The 17271-nt window shown below is 36.0% G+C and overlaps 1 protein-coding gene across 3 annotated transcripts; it reads left to right on the top strand.

Moving 5' to 3' along the window:
- The first annotated feature begins 8834 nt into the window (after nt 1–8834).
- LOC107643688 (UDP-glucose 6-dehydrogenase 4) lies at nt 8835–11542 on the top strand. Of its 3 annotated transcripts, none has more exons than XM_016347408.3 (2): nt 8835–9121; nt 9754–11542. In XM_016347408.3, the coding sequence occupies exon 2, from the start codon at nt 9792–9794 to the stop codon at nt 11232–11234; it is 1443 nt and encodes a 480-aa protein (XP_016202894.1). In that variant the 5' UTR covers nt 8835–9121; nt 9754–9791; the 3' UTR covers nt 11235–11542. The 3 variants fall into 3 exon arrangements, with proteins under 3 accessions (XP_016202894.1, XP_016202895.1, XP_088343865.1); XM_016347409.3 differs by having other exon boundaries at nt 9035–9266; XM_088487739.1 differs by lacking the exon at nt 8835–9121 and adding an exon at nt 9471–9625.
- The last annotated feature ends 5729 nt before the right edge of the window (nt 11543–17271 follow it).

Here is a 17271-nt window from a genome sequence, read left to right as displayed (position 1 = left end):
TAACACACATATCAAGACATCGAATGGTAATAAGAGAGGATTAAACATAGCAAATTTAAGGCCAAAGAAGCATGTATTCAATCAAAGCACAAAATTAGGAAGGAAAGTGTAAAACATGCAAATTCTGTGAATAAATGTGAGAATAGTGGATAAAATCTACTCAATTAAGCACAAGATGTACCACGAAATAGTGGTACATCACTGCTGCCACTTGATAAACCACTATTTTATGGTTTATTTTGTATTGAATTGAGTGGATTTTGTCAACTATTCTCACACTTATTCATGTAAATTGCATGTTTTTAAGATTTCTTCCTAATTTTATGCTTTGATTGAAAACATGTTTTCTAGGCCTTAAAATTACTAATTTTTAATTCTATCTTATTACCATTCAATGACGTAATGCATTTGTTGAGTGATTACAGGATTTATAGGGCAGCAATGGCTTAGAGGATGGAAAGGAAGCATGCTAAAGTGGAAGGAACACAAGAATTTGGAGATTTGAGAAGCTGGTCTCGACGCGTACGCATGAATGACGCGTACGCCTGATGAAGCCATAGTCCACCTGACGCGTACGTGTGACCAGTTCATTATCAAAGCAACGCATGCGCATGGACAACGTGTACGTGTGATGAGCGTCACGTGCCTCAGTAAAGTGAATACGCTGGGGCGATTTTTGGGCTGCTTTTGACGCAGTTTCAGGCCCAAAAATGAAGACAAGAGGTTGCAGAGTGGAGCTGGAAGGATCATTCATTCCATTCATTCATACACACATTTTAGGTTTTAGATATAGAATTCTAGGTTTTAGGGTTTCTTCTTTCAACTTCTTCTTAGATTTAGATTTAATTGTTGTTTTCATTTACATTTCCTTGCAACCTATTGTTCCTGCACCTTTGTTTTTTAATTCTACTTGTTATTTCCTTTACTTTGTTGCCTTTATGTTATGCACTCTTGCTACTCTTGATTTTTATTAATGCAATTTACATCTTCATGTTATTATTGCTCCCTTTAGTTGTTATTGTTCATTTCTTGCAATTGATAGTTGTTAAATTTTATTATTGTTGCAATTTTAACATGCTTTATTTTGTGTCTTCCAAGTGTTTGATAAAATGCTTGGTTGGATTTTAAAATAGATTTTTGTATTCTTGGCTTGGATTTAGTAATTCGGAGACTCTTGAATTGTCAAAGTCTCTTGTTGATTGGTGATTGAAAGTTGCTAGTTGGCTTGAGCTTCACTAAATCTAATATTTGACTAGGACTTGTGAACTTAAGTTGATTTTGCTCACTTAACTTTCCTTCAATTGTTAGAGGTTAACTAAGTAAGAGCAAAAGACAATTACCATCACAATTGACGATGATAATGAGGATAGGAATTCCAATTCTCAACCCTTGCTAGGACTTTTCTTAGTTGTTAATTTACTTTCTTGTTATTTACATTTCTTGTCCCTTATTTCAAAACCCCAAAAATATTACCTCATAATCAATAAGAAGTACACTTTCCTGAAATTCCTTTGAGAGACGACCCGGGGTTTAAATACTTCGGTTATTTTTATTGGGTTTGCTTAAGTGATAAACAATTTAAACGTTGACCGAGGATAATTTGTTGGTTTAGAACTATACTTACAACGCAATTTTATTGAGAAATTCTATACCGACAATAATCTTCCGTCACCACTGCCGGGGTTTCTGGTCACTGGGTATGGCGTTGCTGTCGCCAAAACCCCGTCGGAGTTGCTATTGCTCGGCTCAGTCATTTCTTCTTAGTTGCAGTAAGTGTTTTGGCTCCAAAAGCCCTTTTAGTAACTGTTCTGTTATCTTATGCTGAGGTTTTACGGCGTTGTTTGCCATAGGATTGAGTTTTAGTTATTGCATGTCACGATTAAAGTCATTGTTGTTACCGCGAAAGTAGAATGGAGCTGTGTTTGCGGCTACTACTGTTGCGTGCCGAGAGAAAAGGAGAGTTGTCATGTAGTTGAGTCGCAATTCTTGGTATGGGCACTTTCCCTAAGCTCGTTTTATTTTCAAGTATTGTTATAAATTGATATTGATGCAAAAATATATTTTTGGTGATTTTGTGAGTCTTATGGATAGACTGAGTTATTTTGAAAGAATGTGATTATTTATTTGATTGCATTCTTGATTGATTGAGTTAGCGCTGTAATAGTTAATGAAAGCTTGATTTGGAAATCCAATTTGTATATTCATATTGAGAAATGAGTTGCACTGAATATGAATATACAAATTGGATTTCCAAATTTGGAAATCCAATTTGTATATCCAATTTGGTTTGAAACTATTTGAGGAGGCTAACAATTCTGATTTATTGATCAATTTGGTTGAAGTTGGTTTAAATTGTGATTGATGAGATTGGTTGCTTGAGTTCTGGATTTTGTTGATTTCCTTGAGTTGAGTTGGTATTGTTATGATATTAGTTAATTAGAAATTATTCGAACGGTTGAGAGATATTTGGTTTGGTTTAGTTAGGACCCTTGAAGGGTGACAAAGTTTGAATTTTAGAGAAGATGCTACCGAAATTTTTATGAAAATTGGAGACTTCATTTGAAGTGATTATTTAGGAAGATTTGGATTTAAGAATTATATTATTTGATTTTGATTTATTGAGAAAAGGATTTCGTTTTGAGTTTAATTTATTAAGAAAAGAATTAATTATGTTTTGAGTTTTATTTATTTAAGAAAAGAATTATACTATTTTGAGTTTAATTTATTAAGAAAAGAATCATGTTATGAGTTTGATTTATTTAAGAAATAAATTATGTTTTGTGTTTGATTTGATATGAAAAGACTTTTGTTTTGAGCTTGATTAAAGAATCATCTTTTGAGGAGTTTTGGTGAATTCAAAGTATTTGAATTTGATTGGTGAAGAAAGATGATTTTGGATCTCGAAAAATTATTGAACTTGAGAATAAAGTTGAAAGTGGGCTTTGTGCAATTATTTCAAATCTGAGAGTTACGCTTTGGAGGATTTCAAACAAAATTGAAGAATGGATTATCGAGGTTAATTTGAGACTTTTGATTTGGTGAAAATAATTTTTATTGAATTTATCTGAATTAAAGATGATGTTAAGGATTTTCTCTCTTGGTGCGGTGGACAAGCTTGATGTTGAGGATTTCCTCGTTTGTCGCACCAAAAAGTTGGATAGAAGGTCGAGGATTCCCTTCAGTTCAATTCTATATTGTTGATTCTAATTTTGGTTATGTTTTACTATGTTGGATTGAAATTAGTTTTGGATTGATATGGTGAGGACGGTAATTTTGTCCCGCTTGCGTATAGGAAAGTTGAGATTGAGAATTCTCTCTCTTACTGTGATAGACAAGCTGAGGTTGAGGATTTCCTCTCTTATTATGGTGGGCAAGCGGGGTTGAGGATTTTCTCTCTTGTTACATCGAGGAATTGAATGGAGAAGGTTGAGGATTCCCTTTGATTCAATTTCTGGTTGTGGTATGAACGAGTTAGGTTATGAATTCCCTATTTTTACATCACAGTCTCTCTCGGATGAAGAGGTTGAGGATTCCCTCCTAGAAGGTTGAGGATTCCCTTTGTGTAGAGTGACGATATCCGGGTTAGCTACTGGGTGTGTCAGATTCTGTCAGTTTAACCGACACGTGAGCTCATGGCTAATAGGACAGGCATGCATCATATGCATCTATGTGACATTGTTTGGGTGTGCATATTAAATTTGGTTTGTCTATGTGAATATTTCTATGTAACTACTAATTGCCATACTTGCTGTAATTGCTCTTGATTGTGTTTGAATTTTATTATTTGTGATTGTGACTGTTTGGTTTGGACGATGGTGGTTGAAGTGGTGGTTTGATTATGTTTTGGGCCAGAGGGCGTGACTGTTTATATTTTGTGCCAATGGCCGAGGTTGTGTTTATATTGGGCTGGAGGCCGTGATTATGTTTAGGCCGGAGGTCATGATTGGTGAGTTTGGATTGATTGATCCTTCGGTATATATTAAATGTTATGTGAATTTTCGAGAATGGAACTTTTTATAAATTCAAGATATACAGTTGGATTTTTGGATTTATTTATATGTTGATATTTGAATAGATTCATAAGACGAACAATAATTACTGCAATTGAAATCAATTTTCTTTATACATATCCTCTTATGACAATTCTTAAAAATTCTCTATTGAGAACCAGCGAGGACGATATTTTCACTCCCTACAGATTTTTCTTTCTAGGACGGACAAAGAGTTTAAAGAATTCCTTCTATGAATTTGATTGTGTTGTATATTATTGTATATATATTATAGTTTTTCCTTGCTTTTATTAATATATTTTTGTAAGAGGGATAGAAGTTGTAATGATATGTTTGCTTATACTATTTGTAAGTTACTTGTGTACGAAGTTTGGTATATATAACCGTATGCATCAAAAGATGCATGTATGGCTCTTAAAGGATAAAATCTTATCCTAATCAACTGACTTTATAGAGAAAGACTCCTTTTTTTAGGCCAAGAGGTTGATAGTGAAATATCGAATCAACTTATTGGCCTTATAATATATCTTAGTATGGAGGACGAGAACAAAGATTTGGTTATATATATGCATGTTTGAAAATGAAAAAGAACTTTCAGTTCTTCAAAGAAAACAGCGATACGGTTTTCGAATTAAAGGCCTCCTATCTTATTATTAAACATATGAGAGTCGTCGTAATATTCCTCGCTATCAAAATGGCGCAGCTGGAAGCGTGACATTCTGATTGTAAGGGTGTTACATATTTGATCTTAATAAAATTTTGAAGTTGGACCAGTTGAAAATAGACATGCACGAAATCACTTAGCATGTAGTTTCCATATTACTCATCCAAATTTGATCTATGTCTTTAAATATATTAATATGGTGATTATCGTGGTTCAATCATGACACTAATGCAATAAAAATTGTGGTAATTCCATAACTAATATATGAGACGGATCAAATTGTTAAAGTAATTGGGAAAATAACATTCAGATGTGCATATAAAGTTTATAAAATGTGATTATCTCAAGAAAGAATATATGTATAGCACAAGTGTGAGATTGTTGAAAAATTATTAATTTCTTAATTTATTTGTGGGCAATACATATATATCAATTATAATAAAAAATTATGTTATTCCACATTAAATAATTTATATAATGGTGATCTCATTTATTGTCTTAAATGCTGAATTGAATAAATCATAATTACTTTTGATTGGAGTTAAATGAGATAAAACTAGAGATACTATTTTTTGTAGGGTTTAGGATTTAATGCGTGCCACACTCAAATATAAATAGTAACTTCAGGTTTTCGGTCTCCAATACACCGAAGTCGTTCTATAGCTCTTTTCCCATTAGAGCAGTCATAATTCAACTATATTAATAATACAGAAGCTTTGATTAAAAAAAAATTAAGACAACTCTTTAATTATTTTTATGAATACAAGTACACTTTTGTATTATGATATATATTTTTGGTAATTTAATATGAATGATCTAAATTATAAAATTATTTGTTCTAATACATAAAATATATTTTATAATCTTGCTGATTTCAAGTTTTTTTTGTTATTGTACAAATAATTTTTAGTAAGTAATTTGATTTGTGAGTAATGTTCAGTTCAAAATGATTGTCCAATTATATTTGCGCATATTAACTAAGAAAATTATTAAAACGCTCTTGACTTTACATAATTTTAAGCAAGTGTATTATATCTTTTTTAATTAAATTATTTGCCTATTTTCTTTTATGTTCCATTTGTTTTTTCTCTTTTTCGTTCAATACATCATTAGCAGTAAAAAGATAATTAAAATTTGAGTAAATTTTTAACTTGATTTCTAAATTCACGGTTTAATCAACTTGATTTCTGAAATTTTTTTTCCGAAATGTTTAAGCAATTTACGTTTGTTCTTACGAGCATTTTCATCTTTCTGCTATTCACGGAGTGCCTGCATGGATGATTAATTGATTATGTTATCAACTAGTAATTATTGGAAGTAAGGTCCGGAAGATCAAACTACGAGGAAAGAAGGAGAAGAAGCTTTAGAAGTAGGCATGGCAAAAAATTTTTTTGAGGTGGGTACTTGCGAAGATTTATCTGTTAGAAAACAAATATAACAATAATTTTTTATTCACGGAGACGAAGGACAGGCCCATGTAATAAATGGGACGGAGGCAGAAATAGAGGTTCCTACTCTATAGAGACCATTAAATCTTCATATATATAAAAACTTTAAAATATTTCTGCTATATATATAACATATATGAGATTGAGATAATCCTAGCCGTCATTCTCCAAATTCAGTCTCTTCTTCGTCAAACCCTCAGTCTCTCCTCTGAGTCCTCTCATGAAAGCATGCACACTGTCGACCACCGCCTCCCAACCCCTCACCACCACCTCCCAACCCCTCACCACCACCTCATCCCCACCTGTTGAGGTCACTATCACGCTCATCGCAGCAAGGAGTGCGTCCTTGGAGTGTTTGTCATCTTTGGCCTCTTTGCGTTGCGTTTTCGTCGGTCTTCACTGTTCTTCGCTGGTTTGTGCATCTTCTTCGTCGGGTAAGTCATTATTAACTTTGATTTTGATTTTTGAAAAATTTGTTATAATTTCTGGAGTTAGGGTAATTATAATTTATATTTCTTATGCTAATTCAGATTTCTATGATTTCTATGCTAATTATAATTTTTTATTCTGATTCTTTCTGATGCTGATTTTAATTTTTATGATTTTTATGCTAATTATAATTTTTTATTCTGATTCTTTATTAGTTACAATAGCAGTGTTATAATAGTCTATTGTGGATTTATGTGATTCTAATTTTTTATTAGTTACAGTAGCAATGTTACAGTAGCATTGTAATAATAGTTTATGTGGATTTATGCTAATTATAACTTGTTATAATCTTTGATTCTGATTTATGTGATTTATTGTGGATTTTTGTGTGTATGTGATTATAATTTTGTTATTTTTGTGGATTATCGATTTGTTGTGTGTATCAATGTATGTGATTATAGTTTTTGAGATTTCTTGTTATTTTTGTGATTATGTCATTTTAGAATTGTCAGAATGTCTTCCTCCAATGCATTGAGTAACATTCTTGAGAAAAGTATTCCATCGGAAGAACCTATAGCCACTAATGATCAAAATACCGAAAACCCTCCACAATCTCAACAACAAGAACCTCGAATTGAGACAATAACTACCAATGTTTGATATTAAATGTTTGTTGTTGTCAATATTTTTGGAGATTATAGACATGATGTTTGTAATGATAACAGAAGATTATTTAGCTTTCTCTATTTTTCTAATTTTTTTTTAATTTTTTAAAAATCTCCAGATATTCATGGAGTCCCCAATTTCTTGCGGATACAGGGTCTCCGTTACCCGTCACGGAAAGAGGACAGGAATAGGAACTAAAAATAGAGGCGGCGGCAGGGGGCATGTCCCCCATGTAAGTACCCATTACCATGTCTAATTAGAAGCAGCATTTGTCATTTTTAACAGTAAATGCGAAGTGTTATGGTCTCCTATCTCTAAATTTTTTTTCTAAAGTAAAAAAATTTATAAAAAATAAAATAAAAATTTAATTATTATTAAACTTATAAATTTTATCAGAATCTTTTAATTTTAATTTAAAAATAATTAAATTCTCACTTTTTAATTTACTAATTTTTTTATTTTAAAATTTTTTTATCTCATATTTAATTGAGTTGCACAAGAATCATGTGCAATTCTACATTATTTTGGTAGTATATGATATTAATAGACTTGTTTCGATGAACTTTTTTTTTAAAAGATTTTGAATTATTTTTTTTTAAAAATCTTACAGAAAAATAAAAATAATTTTATATTTGAATATTTTATACAAAAATATCTTTTTATTTTTCAATTATGTTTGGATATAATAATATAAAAATATTTTTTTGTTTATTTATTTTATAAAAAATATTTTTTAAAAAAATAACTTTTTAAAAAACTGTAAATTGTAACTTCTGAAAAAAGATATTTTTTACTTTTTTATTTTTTTATTTTTACTACTAAAAATTTACTAAATACGTAAAAAAAATAAAAAAGATACTTTTTATTGAATTTTTTTTTATCAACTTAGGTTTATTTTGGTAAAACTTTTATTTTTCAAAACTAGCTTATAAAAGTTAACTTTTAAAAGCTAATATTTTAAAAGTTGTAGAATCTGTATTTGATAAATTAAATTAAAAATAATTTTTAATAAGCAAAAGCAACAATATGTGTATTTTATGAAATAGCTTTTAAAATTTTAAAAAATACTAGTAGATATTAATGTATGAATTAAATTTGATTAGTAATTAATGTACAAAATTATATTAAGTTATATTAGATTTTTTAATTTTGATAAGAACAAACCAATTTTAAAAAATTCTCTCTTAAGTACTTTTAAGAGTATTTTAACTTTTAAAAACTACAAATATAAACACATAAATTTTTTAATTTACCAAATACAAAATAAAATACTTATACGTTAGAAAAATATAAATTTCTCTTTAAAACACTTTATCAAATTAAGTTTTAATGACAGCCAGACACATATTATTTGAGTCTAATATGGTCAAATTACTTAATAATTCATACTGACAATCTGTCAATGAAAATATAGAAAGTTAAAATTATATGCCAATTTAATACAAAATTTCTTTTGGAGAGCAACTTGATTAAATTAAAAATTTATTCATTGAGTTTTGTTTAATATTTTTATATGAAAAAATATCTAAAGTCTAAAATAAAAAATAAGAGAGAAGCGCGGTATGAAAACGTGTTGGGTAGAATGGCAATAAATAATGCTTTTGTCACGGAAACTTTGGGTCTGAAAGAGTTATTGTTAGATCTCACTTTTGTCACTGTCTCACAAACCTACTCCGTTTTCCACTAATAAGAAAATAATAAATTATTAAAATGAAAATTCTAATAATAATTGCAAATGCTATGAAAGTATGAATTTGATGACTCATCCCTTTCTCTCTCTCTTTATAAACTCTGACGCGTGCTCACTTCTTCATTCCTCCCGTTCCCTCCTCTCCTCTGAATTTTTCTTCACATTGAGATCTCTCTACTTTCTATCTCAACCTCTCTCTCTCTCTCTTGTTAAGGTAACGACCACAAACTTGCTTCTCTTCGTGGTGAAATGTTTCCTTCATTTTCTCTTCATTTCCATTTATAGTGCTCTTTCTGCCATTTCATTTACTTTGATTTTCCTATCCACCAAGTTACTTCCTTTCTTCATACCCATATCGTGTATGCTTCTTCTTCCCTTTCTTTTTTTTTTTTCCTCTTCTTGGTATTCTTGTTTTTACTAAAATGCCCTTTTTGTCTTTATTCTCTCTTTCTTTGGTGCTTGTGTTTGGGAATCGTTTTGTTCTGTGATGCATCTGTTGCCGTTAGATTTTATCTCGGATTCCGGAATTTTGTCTCTTGTGTTTAGAAACCTAGGATAAGAATGGGATTGATTAGCTTAACTTTTGTTTAAATAATTTTAATTTAACTTCATTTCATATATTTTTGTATTTTTCTAATGCAACTCTCATCTGGATCTAAATTCCATGTTTCAAAATGACAGTTACAGATCTCGTTTAGCGTGTTCTTGTGTTATTCATGTATTACATCTTTAACTTTTGATCGTACAATTTGTTTACCTTGTTCAAACATTTTGAGAGTGAATTTGCAATTTGTTCTGTACTGATTTTGATATTGTGTTTTGGTTTTGGTCATGTGTGTGATGCAGGGTTCTGCGGAGGCAGGAGGACTGAAAAGAAAACAAAAATGGTGAAGATTTGTTGCATTGGTGCTGGATACGTTGGTGGGCCAACCATGGCAGTTATTGCCCTCAAATGCCCTGAGATCCAGGTAGCCGTCGTGGACATCGCCGCACCGAGAATCAATGCCTGGAACAGCGAGCACCTCCCAATCTATGAGCCTGGCCTTGATGAAGTGGTGAAGGAGTGCAGAGGAAGGAACCTCTTCTTCAGCGTTGATGTAGAGAAACATGTAGCCGAGTCCGACATAGTATTTGTCTCTGTGAACACCCCGACCAAGACTCAGGGTCTCGGAGCTGGCAAGGCAGCTGATCTGACTTATTGGGAGAGTGCGGCTCGGATGATTGCCGATGTATCAAAATCAGACAAAATCGTGGTTGAGAAATCAACTGTCCCTGTTAAAACAGCTGAGGCAATTGAGAGGATTCTAACTCATAACAGGAAAGGGATCAACTTCACAATCCTGTCCAACCCTGAGTTCCTCGCCGAGGGTACCGCTATTAAAGACCTTTTCAATCCGGATCGAGTCCTTATCGGAGGCAGGGAGACTCCGGAAGGCCAAAAGGCCATTCATGCTTTGAGGGATGTGTATGCTCATTGGGTTCCTGTGGAGCGAATTCTCTGCACCAACTTGTGGTCTGCTGAGCTTTCGAAGCTCGCAGCCAATGCTTTCTTGGCCCAAAGGATCTCCTCAGTGAACGCTATCTCTGCGCTCTGCGAGGCCACCGGCGCAGATGTCACCCAGGTGTCCCATGCCATAGGGACAGACTCTAGAGTTGGACCAAAGTTCTTGAATGCCAGTGTTGGCTTCGGCGGCTCTTGCTTCCAGAAGGATATACTGAACTTGGTCTATATCTGCGAGTGCAACGGCCTTCCGGAGGTAGCGAACTACTGGAAACAGGTGATCAAGGTTAACGACTACCAGAAAACACGGTTCGTGAACCGAGTTGTTTCCTCGATGTTCAACACTGTCTCCGGGAAGAAGATTGCCATTCTAGGCTTTGCCTTCAAGAAGGACACTGGTGACACCAGGGAGACCCCGGCGATCGATGTGTGCAAGGGCTTGTTGGGCGACAAGGCAAAGCTGAGCATATTTGATCCGCAGGTAACTGAAGACCAGATCATAAGGGATCTTTCGATGAAGAAATTCGACTGGGACCACCCTGCACATCTCCAACCACTTAGTCCTACCAACAACAAGCAAGTGACTGTGGTTTGGGATGCGTATGAAGCAATTAAGGATGCACATGGAATTTGCATTCTCACCGAATGGGACGAGTTCAAGAAGCTTGATTACAAGAAAGTCTATGATAGCATGCAGAAGCCTGCATTTGTTTTTGATGGAAGGAATGTTGTTGATGCTAACAAGCTCAGGGAAATTGGATTCATTGTTTATTCTGTTGGAAAGCCACTAGATTCATGGCTCAAGGACATGCCGGCAGTGGCTTAAATTGGATCATCCTATTCTTGCATTTTGGAAGCTGGAATTTGAAGGGGGGTATCCTTCATAGAGAGAATTCGATACTATATTATATATGTAGTTTAGATTTATGTTTTTGGATTGTATTTTCTTTAATGTTACGTATGATATGATCAGGTGTTATATGCTATTTGTTAGAGGAACCTAATTGCCTAAGATATTGTCTTTAGCTATAGGCAAAAGAAAAAAAAAATGATATTTGTTGATCTGGTTGAATGTAATAAGTTGACTAATGAGGGAATTTTATACAATGAATATCTTTTTTATTTTTTTTGACGGTATAAATAGGTAACATTCTTTCACGAATTGAATAAGACTAATGGTGTCCAACAGCACAAGATTACAAATTTTAGTTGCGGCGTCTTCCATCCATACTCATTCGCAGACTGGTTAGAGCCATTTGAGCTAATTCATGAACAATCTCATTTTTAGTTCTCTTTACATGAGAATAAATTATTTATCTTAATTGTACTAATTTCTATGAGACCTGACTTTGAATAACCTCTACATTATCATTTTTCACAATAACATTAAAAAAAATTTTTGTGGACTTCTTTCAGGTCCATTAACTTATGACCTCAACTTCTTTAGAGTTAAGAAATAAGCTCCCAAAATTCTTTCTACTGAGAGCGTCTCTCATAAAATGAGAGTTCTCTGAAACAAATTTTTTTTTTTTATTAGAAAGTTGTATTTCACTCTTATTTACTCAAACATCATACAAACCTGTCTCACAGACATTTTAATCTCGAAAAAACAAACCAACAGGATATACATTAGCCTAAGCTATCAGAATAAAAAAGTGCAAAGATCATGGCAACATATGAAATGAAGTCTATTGAAGATAAAACTATACGGATCCAAAAACTGGAGCAACAAGGCTTTAATGATGATTGCCTCAACTTGGTTGGAAAAATCATATATCAAAAAGAGATGAATCTCAAAGCATATAAGAATGCCATTACTGATATATGGGGCAACCCTAAAGGACTCGCCATTACGGAAGTGGGCAGGAACATGTTGTTTAGCTTCAAGGATATTGGGAGAGGGAGACAAATCCTCAAAGGAGATCACTGGTGCATTAAAGGTCAGTTGATGAACCTATAAGAATGGTCAAAAGGTGAGTCCATATTTGAGATGAATCATGATATAATGGATATATGGGTGCAGATATATGGCATACTGTAACAGCCCAGACCACCCGCTAGCACGATATTGTCCGCTTTGGCACACAAGGCCTCACGGTTTTGCCTTTGACGATAGGGATGATGGCCAAAGCCCCCCACACTCACTTGTCAAAACGCGTCATACTAGAGAGAGGTATCCACACCCTTATAAGGCATGCTTCGTTCCCCTCTCCAACCGATGTGGGCCTTACAATCCATCTCCCTAAGGGAGTCCAGCGCCCTCGCTGGCACATCGATCCGGGTTCTGGCTCTGATACCATCTGTAACAGCCTAGACCACCCGCTAGCACGATATTGTCCGCTTTGGCACACAAGGCCTCACGGTTTTGCCTTTGACGATAGGGATGATGGCCAAAGCCCCCCACACTCACTCGTCAAAATGCATCATACTAGGGAGAGGTATCCACACCCTTATAAGGCATGCTTCGTTCCCCTCTCCAACCGATGTGGGCCTTACAATTTGGCGCGTACGCGTCGTTCTTCTAGAAGGCACCATCCACGCGTGCGCGTGGTGTGCGCGGGCGCGTCGATGCGCTGCACCAAATGCCCAGCCATTTTCCCGAGAGTTGTGCCAGAGTTGTGCCAGTTTTGTGCCTGGGGCGCAAGTGCACCCACGCGTACGCGTGGCCGACGCATACGCGCCGTTTGGCTATTTTTCAATTCGCGCGTCAATTAGTTTTGTGGCTATCCACGCGTGCGCGTGGAGTGCGCGTACACGTGGCCCTGTTTTCATGCTAAAGTTGATTTTTGAGTTTTAAAAGCCAAATCTCATGCTTTTAAGCCTCCGATCTCACCCCTTATGTATTAAATCATTATGATATGCCTAGCAATAAGAAAGGAGCTAGGGAATGTGGTAACTTGCGAGTGAAGCAAGGGAAAAAGTTATGATCAATGATGATCAAAGATGATTATATGAGATATGGAGGATGACGGTGGAAGTACCGTGTATGCCATGAGCCGAAGGGCTATATTTATTGATGAATGGCTGGTTCTTGATTGAACCATGAGTCGGATGGCTGAGTTATTGCCGGGTTATGGCAAAGCCATTATTGGTTATGGCTGAGTATAAAAGCATATATGATTAATGAATGAATGTGTTAAATGGATAATAATGGAAAATGTTGAAATGTGATGTGTGACCCCGGGTAGTAGGCAGTGGCGTTGTCCACTTGCTCCGGGTATGAGACGGGAAAGGATGTTTATGATAAATGAATTTAATTATGGAGTTTTGAATAAATGTGTATTTGTGATACCTGGGTAGTAGTAAGGGTGGTGGTTCATCCCGCTTGCTCCAGGTTAATGTTTGAGATTTGATAACAATGATGATTGCTTTTAAACTGAACGAATATATGTTTTGAGATCCTGGGCAGTAGCAAGGGTTGTGGTTCGTCCCACTTGCTCCAAGTCAGAGATTGTGATGCCTGGGTAGTAGCGACAGTAGTGGTGAATCCACTCGCTCCAGGTTGAGCTTTTAAACACCCGCCTGGGTAGTAGCCGTAGTAGTGGTTATTTCACTGGCTCTGGGTTGAGCGGGCAGTAGCAAGGGGGTTGTAGCTCAAACCTACTTGCTCCGCAAGGGGTGTTTCTGTCCAATGGTTAGCTACCAGGACATGTCGGGTTGGCTATATAACCGACAGATGATATCATCAGCCATAGGGTAGGCATTCATCATTTGCATATGTTTGAATTGTTTGGGTTTGCCTATTTGTTTTGGATTTCAACATCACATATGCTATGTTACCTGATTATGTGCTACTTGTTCTACTTGTACCTTATTTGTGTATTACTTGCCTGTATTGCTTGTGTTTGTATAACTGGGAGGCCCTCATGCTGGTGTCGGTGGATGTTGAGGGCTGTTCTTATTGAGATGAATCGACGATGCGATTGCATGATGATGATCATTGAATGAGATAATTTGAACTCCCTGGGTAGACGCAGTGATGTGGTTTCACTAGCTCCAGGTGAAGGTATGATGTATTGATATATAATTGTTGAGGTAGAACAACTGGTGATGGTTTTGCTTATGATTCTGAGTCTGATTCGTAGAAGAGTCAGCGAGTTGGGAAACATGTGAAACATGAATTAGATTTAGCACTCCCTTATGACAGTTGCCTATTCATGGATTAGCGAGGACCTAGGATGGATAATTGGTGAAGGAGTTTAGGATGTTTAGTGAGTTTTTATTGCAGTGCATTGTATTTATTTGGCACTTTTACCGTACTGGGAACCCATGGGCCCGGGGTTCTTATTCTGTATATATCTCTTGTTTTTCAGATACAGGTCCAGGTGCTCAGAAGTGAGTTGTGGGTCGTCTGAGAGACGGCGAAGATCTTTATTTTCTCTACTTTGTGTTTTGCTTAGAATCTCTCCACCTTTGTTTTGAAAAGATTATATTATGTATTGAACTCTTTTGAATTTGCCTATAGAGGCTCTCATGTTTCCTTCGGGAGAGATTAGGATATACTGTTGTCAACTACTTTCATACTGTACCCTAGCCGGCCTAAACTTCGCGGGTCGCGACTAGTGGCTATTTACTTATGTTATATGTATCTATCTGTATCTACCTCTTAATCTCCTCTACGCCTTGTTCGTATATCGCTTTTGGCTTCACGGTTTATCTTTTGTTGTCGAAACGTGAGTGATACGTCTTCGCGATTTTATTTCTACTCTTTTCAGGCTTCTCGATTAATACTCCTTTCGAAATTACCTACTTTTATATATTAAAAATTCACCTGAGAGTCGTACCACCGTAATATCATTGACTTATGACTCGAGCATAAGGATTTGAATATTAGGGTGTTACATTATGGTATCAGAGCAGTTCGTCCTCGTGAGCCTAAGGGATGGAAATGCTTATGCTTCAATGCATACTCTGAGTCTGTGCCTGTGCTAGTTAGGGTATCTAACCGATACATCTAGCATGAAGTCCATGAGTGTACCTTTGGTACTTTGAAGCACTATACTTTCGATATTGAGACTGATCAACTTGATATCGATTGTTTGGTGTGTATAGGAACTAGATGGCGCCTCGTGGACCCGGTCGGGGACGTGAGAGAGATCGTACTAATACGCAGGAATCGGAAATCAACCCGAATAACCCAGTAAACCTTATGGTGGCGTTGGAGAATATGGCTGCTGCTATGCAGGCCACTGCGGAGGCTCTTGGGCAACAGATAAACAATAATGGCAATGGCAGAAGGGAAACTCAGGGCCCGATGACACTGGCAACCTTCTTAAAGGTTAATCCACCTAAGTTCAAGGGAACCACCAATCCGACTGAAGCTGATACTTGGTTTCAGGCCATAGAGCGAGCACTGCAAGCGTAGTTGGTGCCTGAAGAGCAGTGTGTTGAATTTGCTACCTATCTGCTCACGGGAGAAGCATCGCATTGGTGGCAAGGGGCTCGACGTCTCCTGCAACAGGGGAATGATCCTATCACTTGGGATGCCTTCCAGGTGGAATTCTATAAGAAGTACTTTCCAAATTCTGCCAGGACAGCCAAGGAATTGGAGTTACTGCAGCTGAAGCAAGGTGCTATGTCCGTATCTGAGTATACAGACAAATTTGAGGAGCTATTCAGGTTTTCCCGCATGTGTCAGGGAGCTCCGGGAGATTTCGAGGAATGGAAATGCATTAAGTATGAAGGAGGACTCCGGAGCGACATCTTAAGTTCGGTGGGACCAATGGAGATCCGAACTTTTTCAGAGTTGGTGAATAAGAGCAAAATTGCTGAAGAATGTGTGAAAAGGAGGGTTGCAGAGAAAGGAAGTCATAGAGAGCACAACGAAGGATGCACACCAAGGGGTCGAGAGTTTAAGGAGAGAGGATATGTACAACGCTTTCCCCAAGGACAAAATAACTTTGCGACGTGTGAGGAGTCCCAAAGGAACGGTAAGGGAAAACGGGCAACGGCTGTTTCTAATGTTTCAAGCTGTCAGAGATGTGGAAGTTATCACCCAAATAGGTCGTGCCGATTGGGGTTAGGTGTATGTTACAAGTGCGGGTTACCAGGGCATGTATCAAGAAATTGCCAACAAGGAGAGAGTCAGGATGCGGGCCGATTGCAACAGTAAGATTGAGGTAATTGCCTTAATACAAATGGATAAATGTCTGTGATGTAAATGACTTTTTGTTGAGAATGATTTGTTGCGTTTGTTATGTAGTTGGTTGATTTCTGGATTTTTGGTGAAACGGATTGAACCCGTGACTTTTAGTTCCTTTGATTTAAATAGATAAGGGATGGTCCTAAATGATGGATTTGGAAACGTTGATTTGAATTGTCGGTCAAGTTAAGTGGTGGTTTAGTACTTGAGGAAATAAGTGATGGAACTAATACTTGACGAGAAATCAAAGTGGCATAGTGGAAGCTTGCTAAAGCGTTAGCATAGTATGGTAATAATAAGGAAAAGTGGAGTATGATTAGAAATACTTTATGCTTTGAGTACTTAAAAGTTTAGTGAGCTTATGCAGATAATGATTCTAGATAATTGGAATTAATTGCGGCTGTGAGCCTTGATGGTTCTGAAACGGATGAGGAAATTATCATTGATGCATAATCAAATTTAGATGATGATTGAGTGCAAGTTGTCGTGTTCGAGAGACGAGTGCTATGATGTTTGGTCATGGTGACCTTGGATTTAAATCAAGATTTATAATGATCGGTTTCAGAGGAATAGTTTGGAAACTTTTAAATTGCAATGCTGATGCGGTACTGAGATTGGTTTGAGAAAACCCGTGACGGGTGGTAAACTCCAATTTTTGGGGAGGTGCTGTTGAAATTTTTTTTTCAAGAATTTGAAAGAGTGTTAGTTATAGTTTCGAGAA

The sequence above is a fragment of the Arachis ipaensis genome, chromosome B5 (assembly GCF_059453495.1).
Source record: "Arachis ipaensis isolate K30076 ecotype BB chromosome B5, ASM5945349v1, whole genome shotgun sequence".
NCBI lineage: Eukaryota > Viridiplantae > Streptophyta > Magnoliopsida > Fabales > Fabaceae > Arachis > Arachis ipaensis.
Note: the sequence above shows the minus strand (reverse complement) of the source record. Positions and strands in the feature narration are given on the sequence as shown.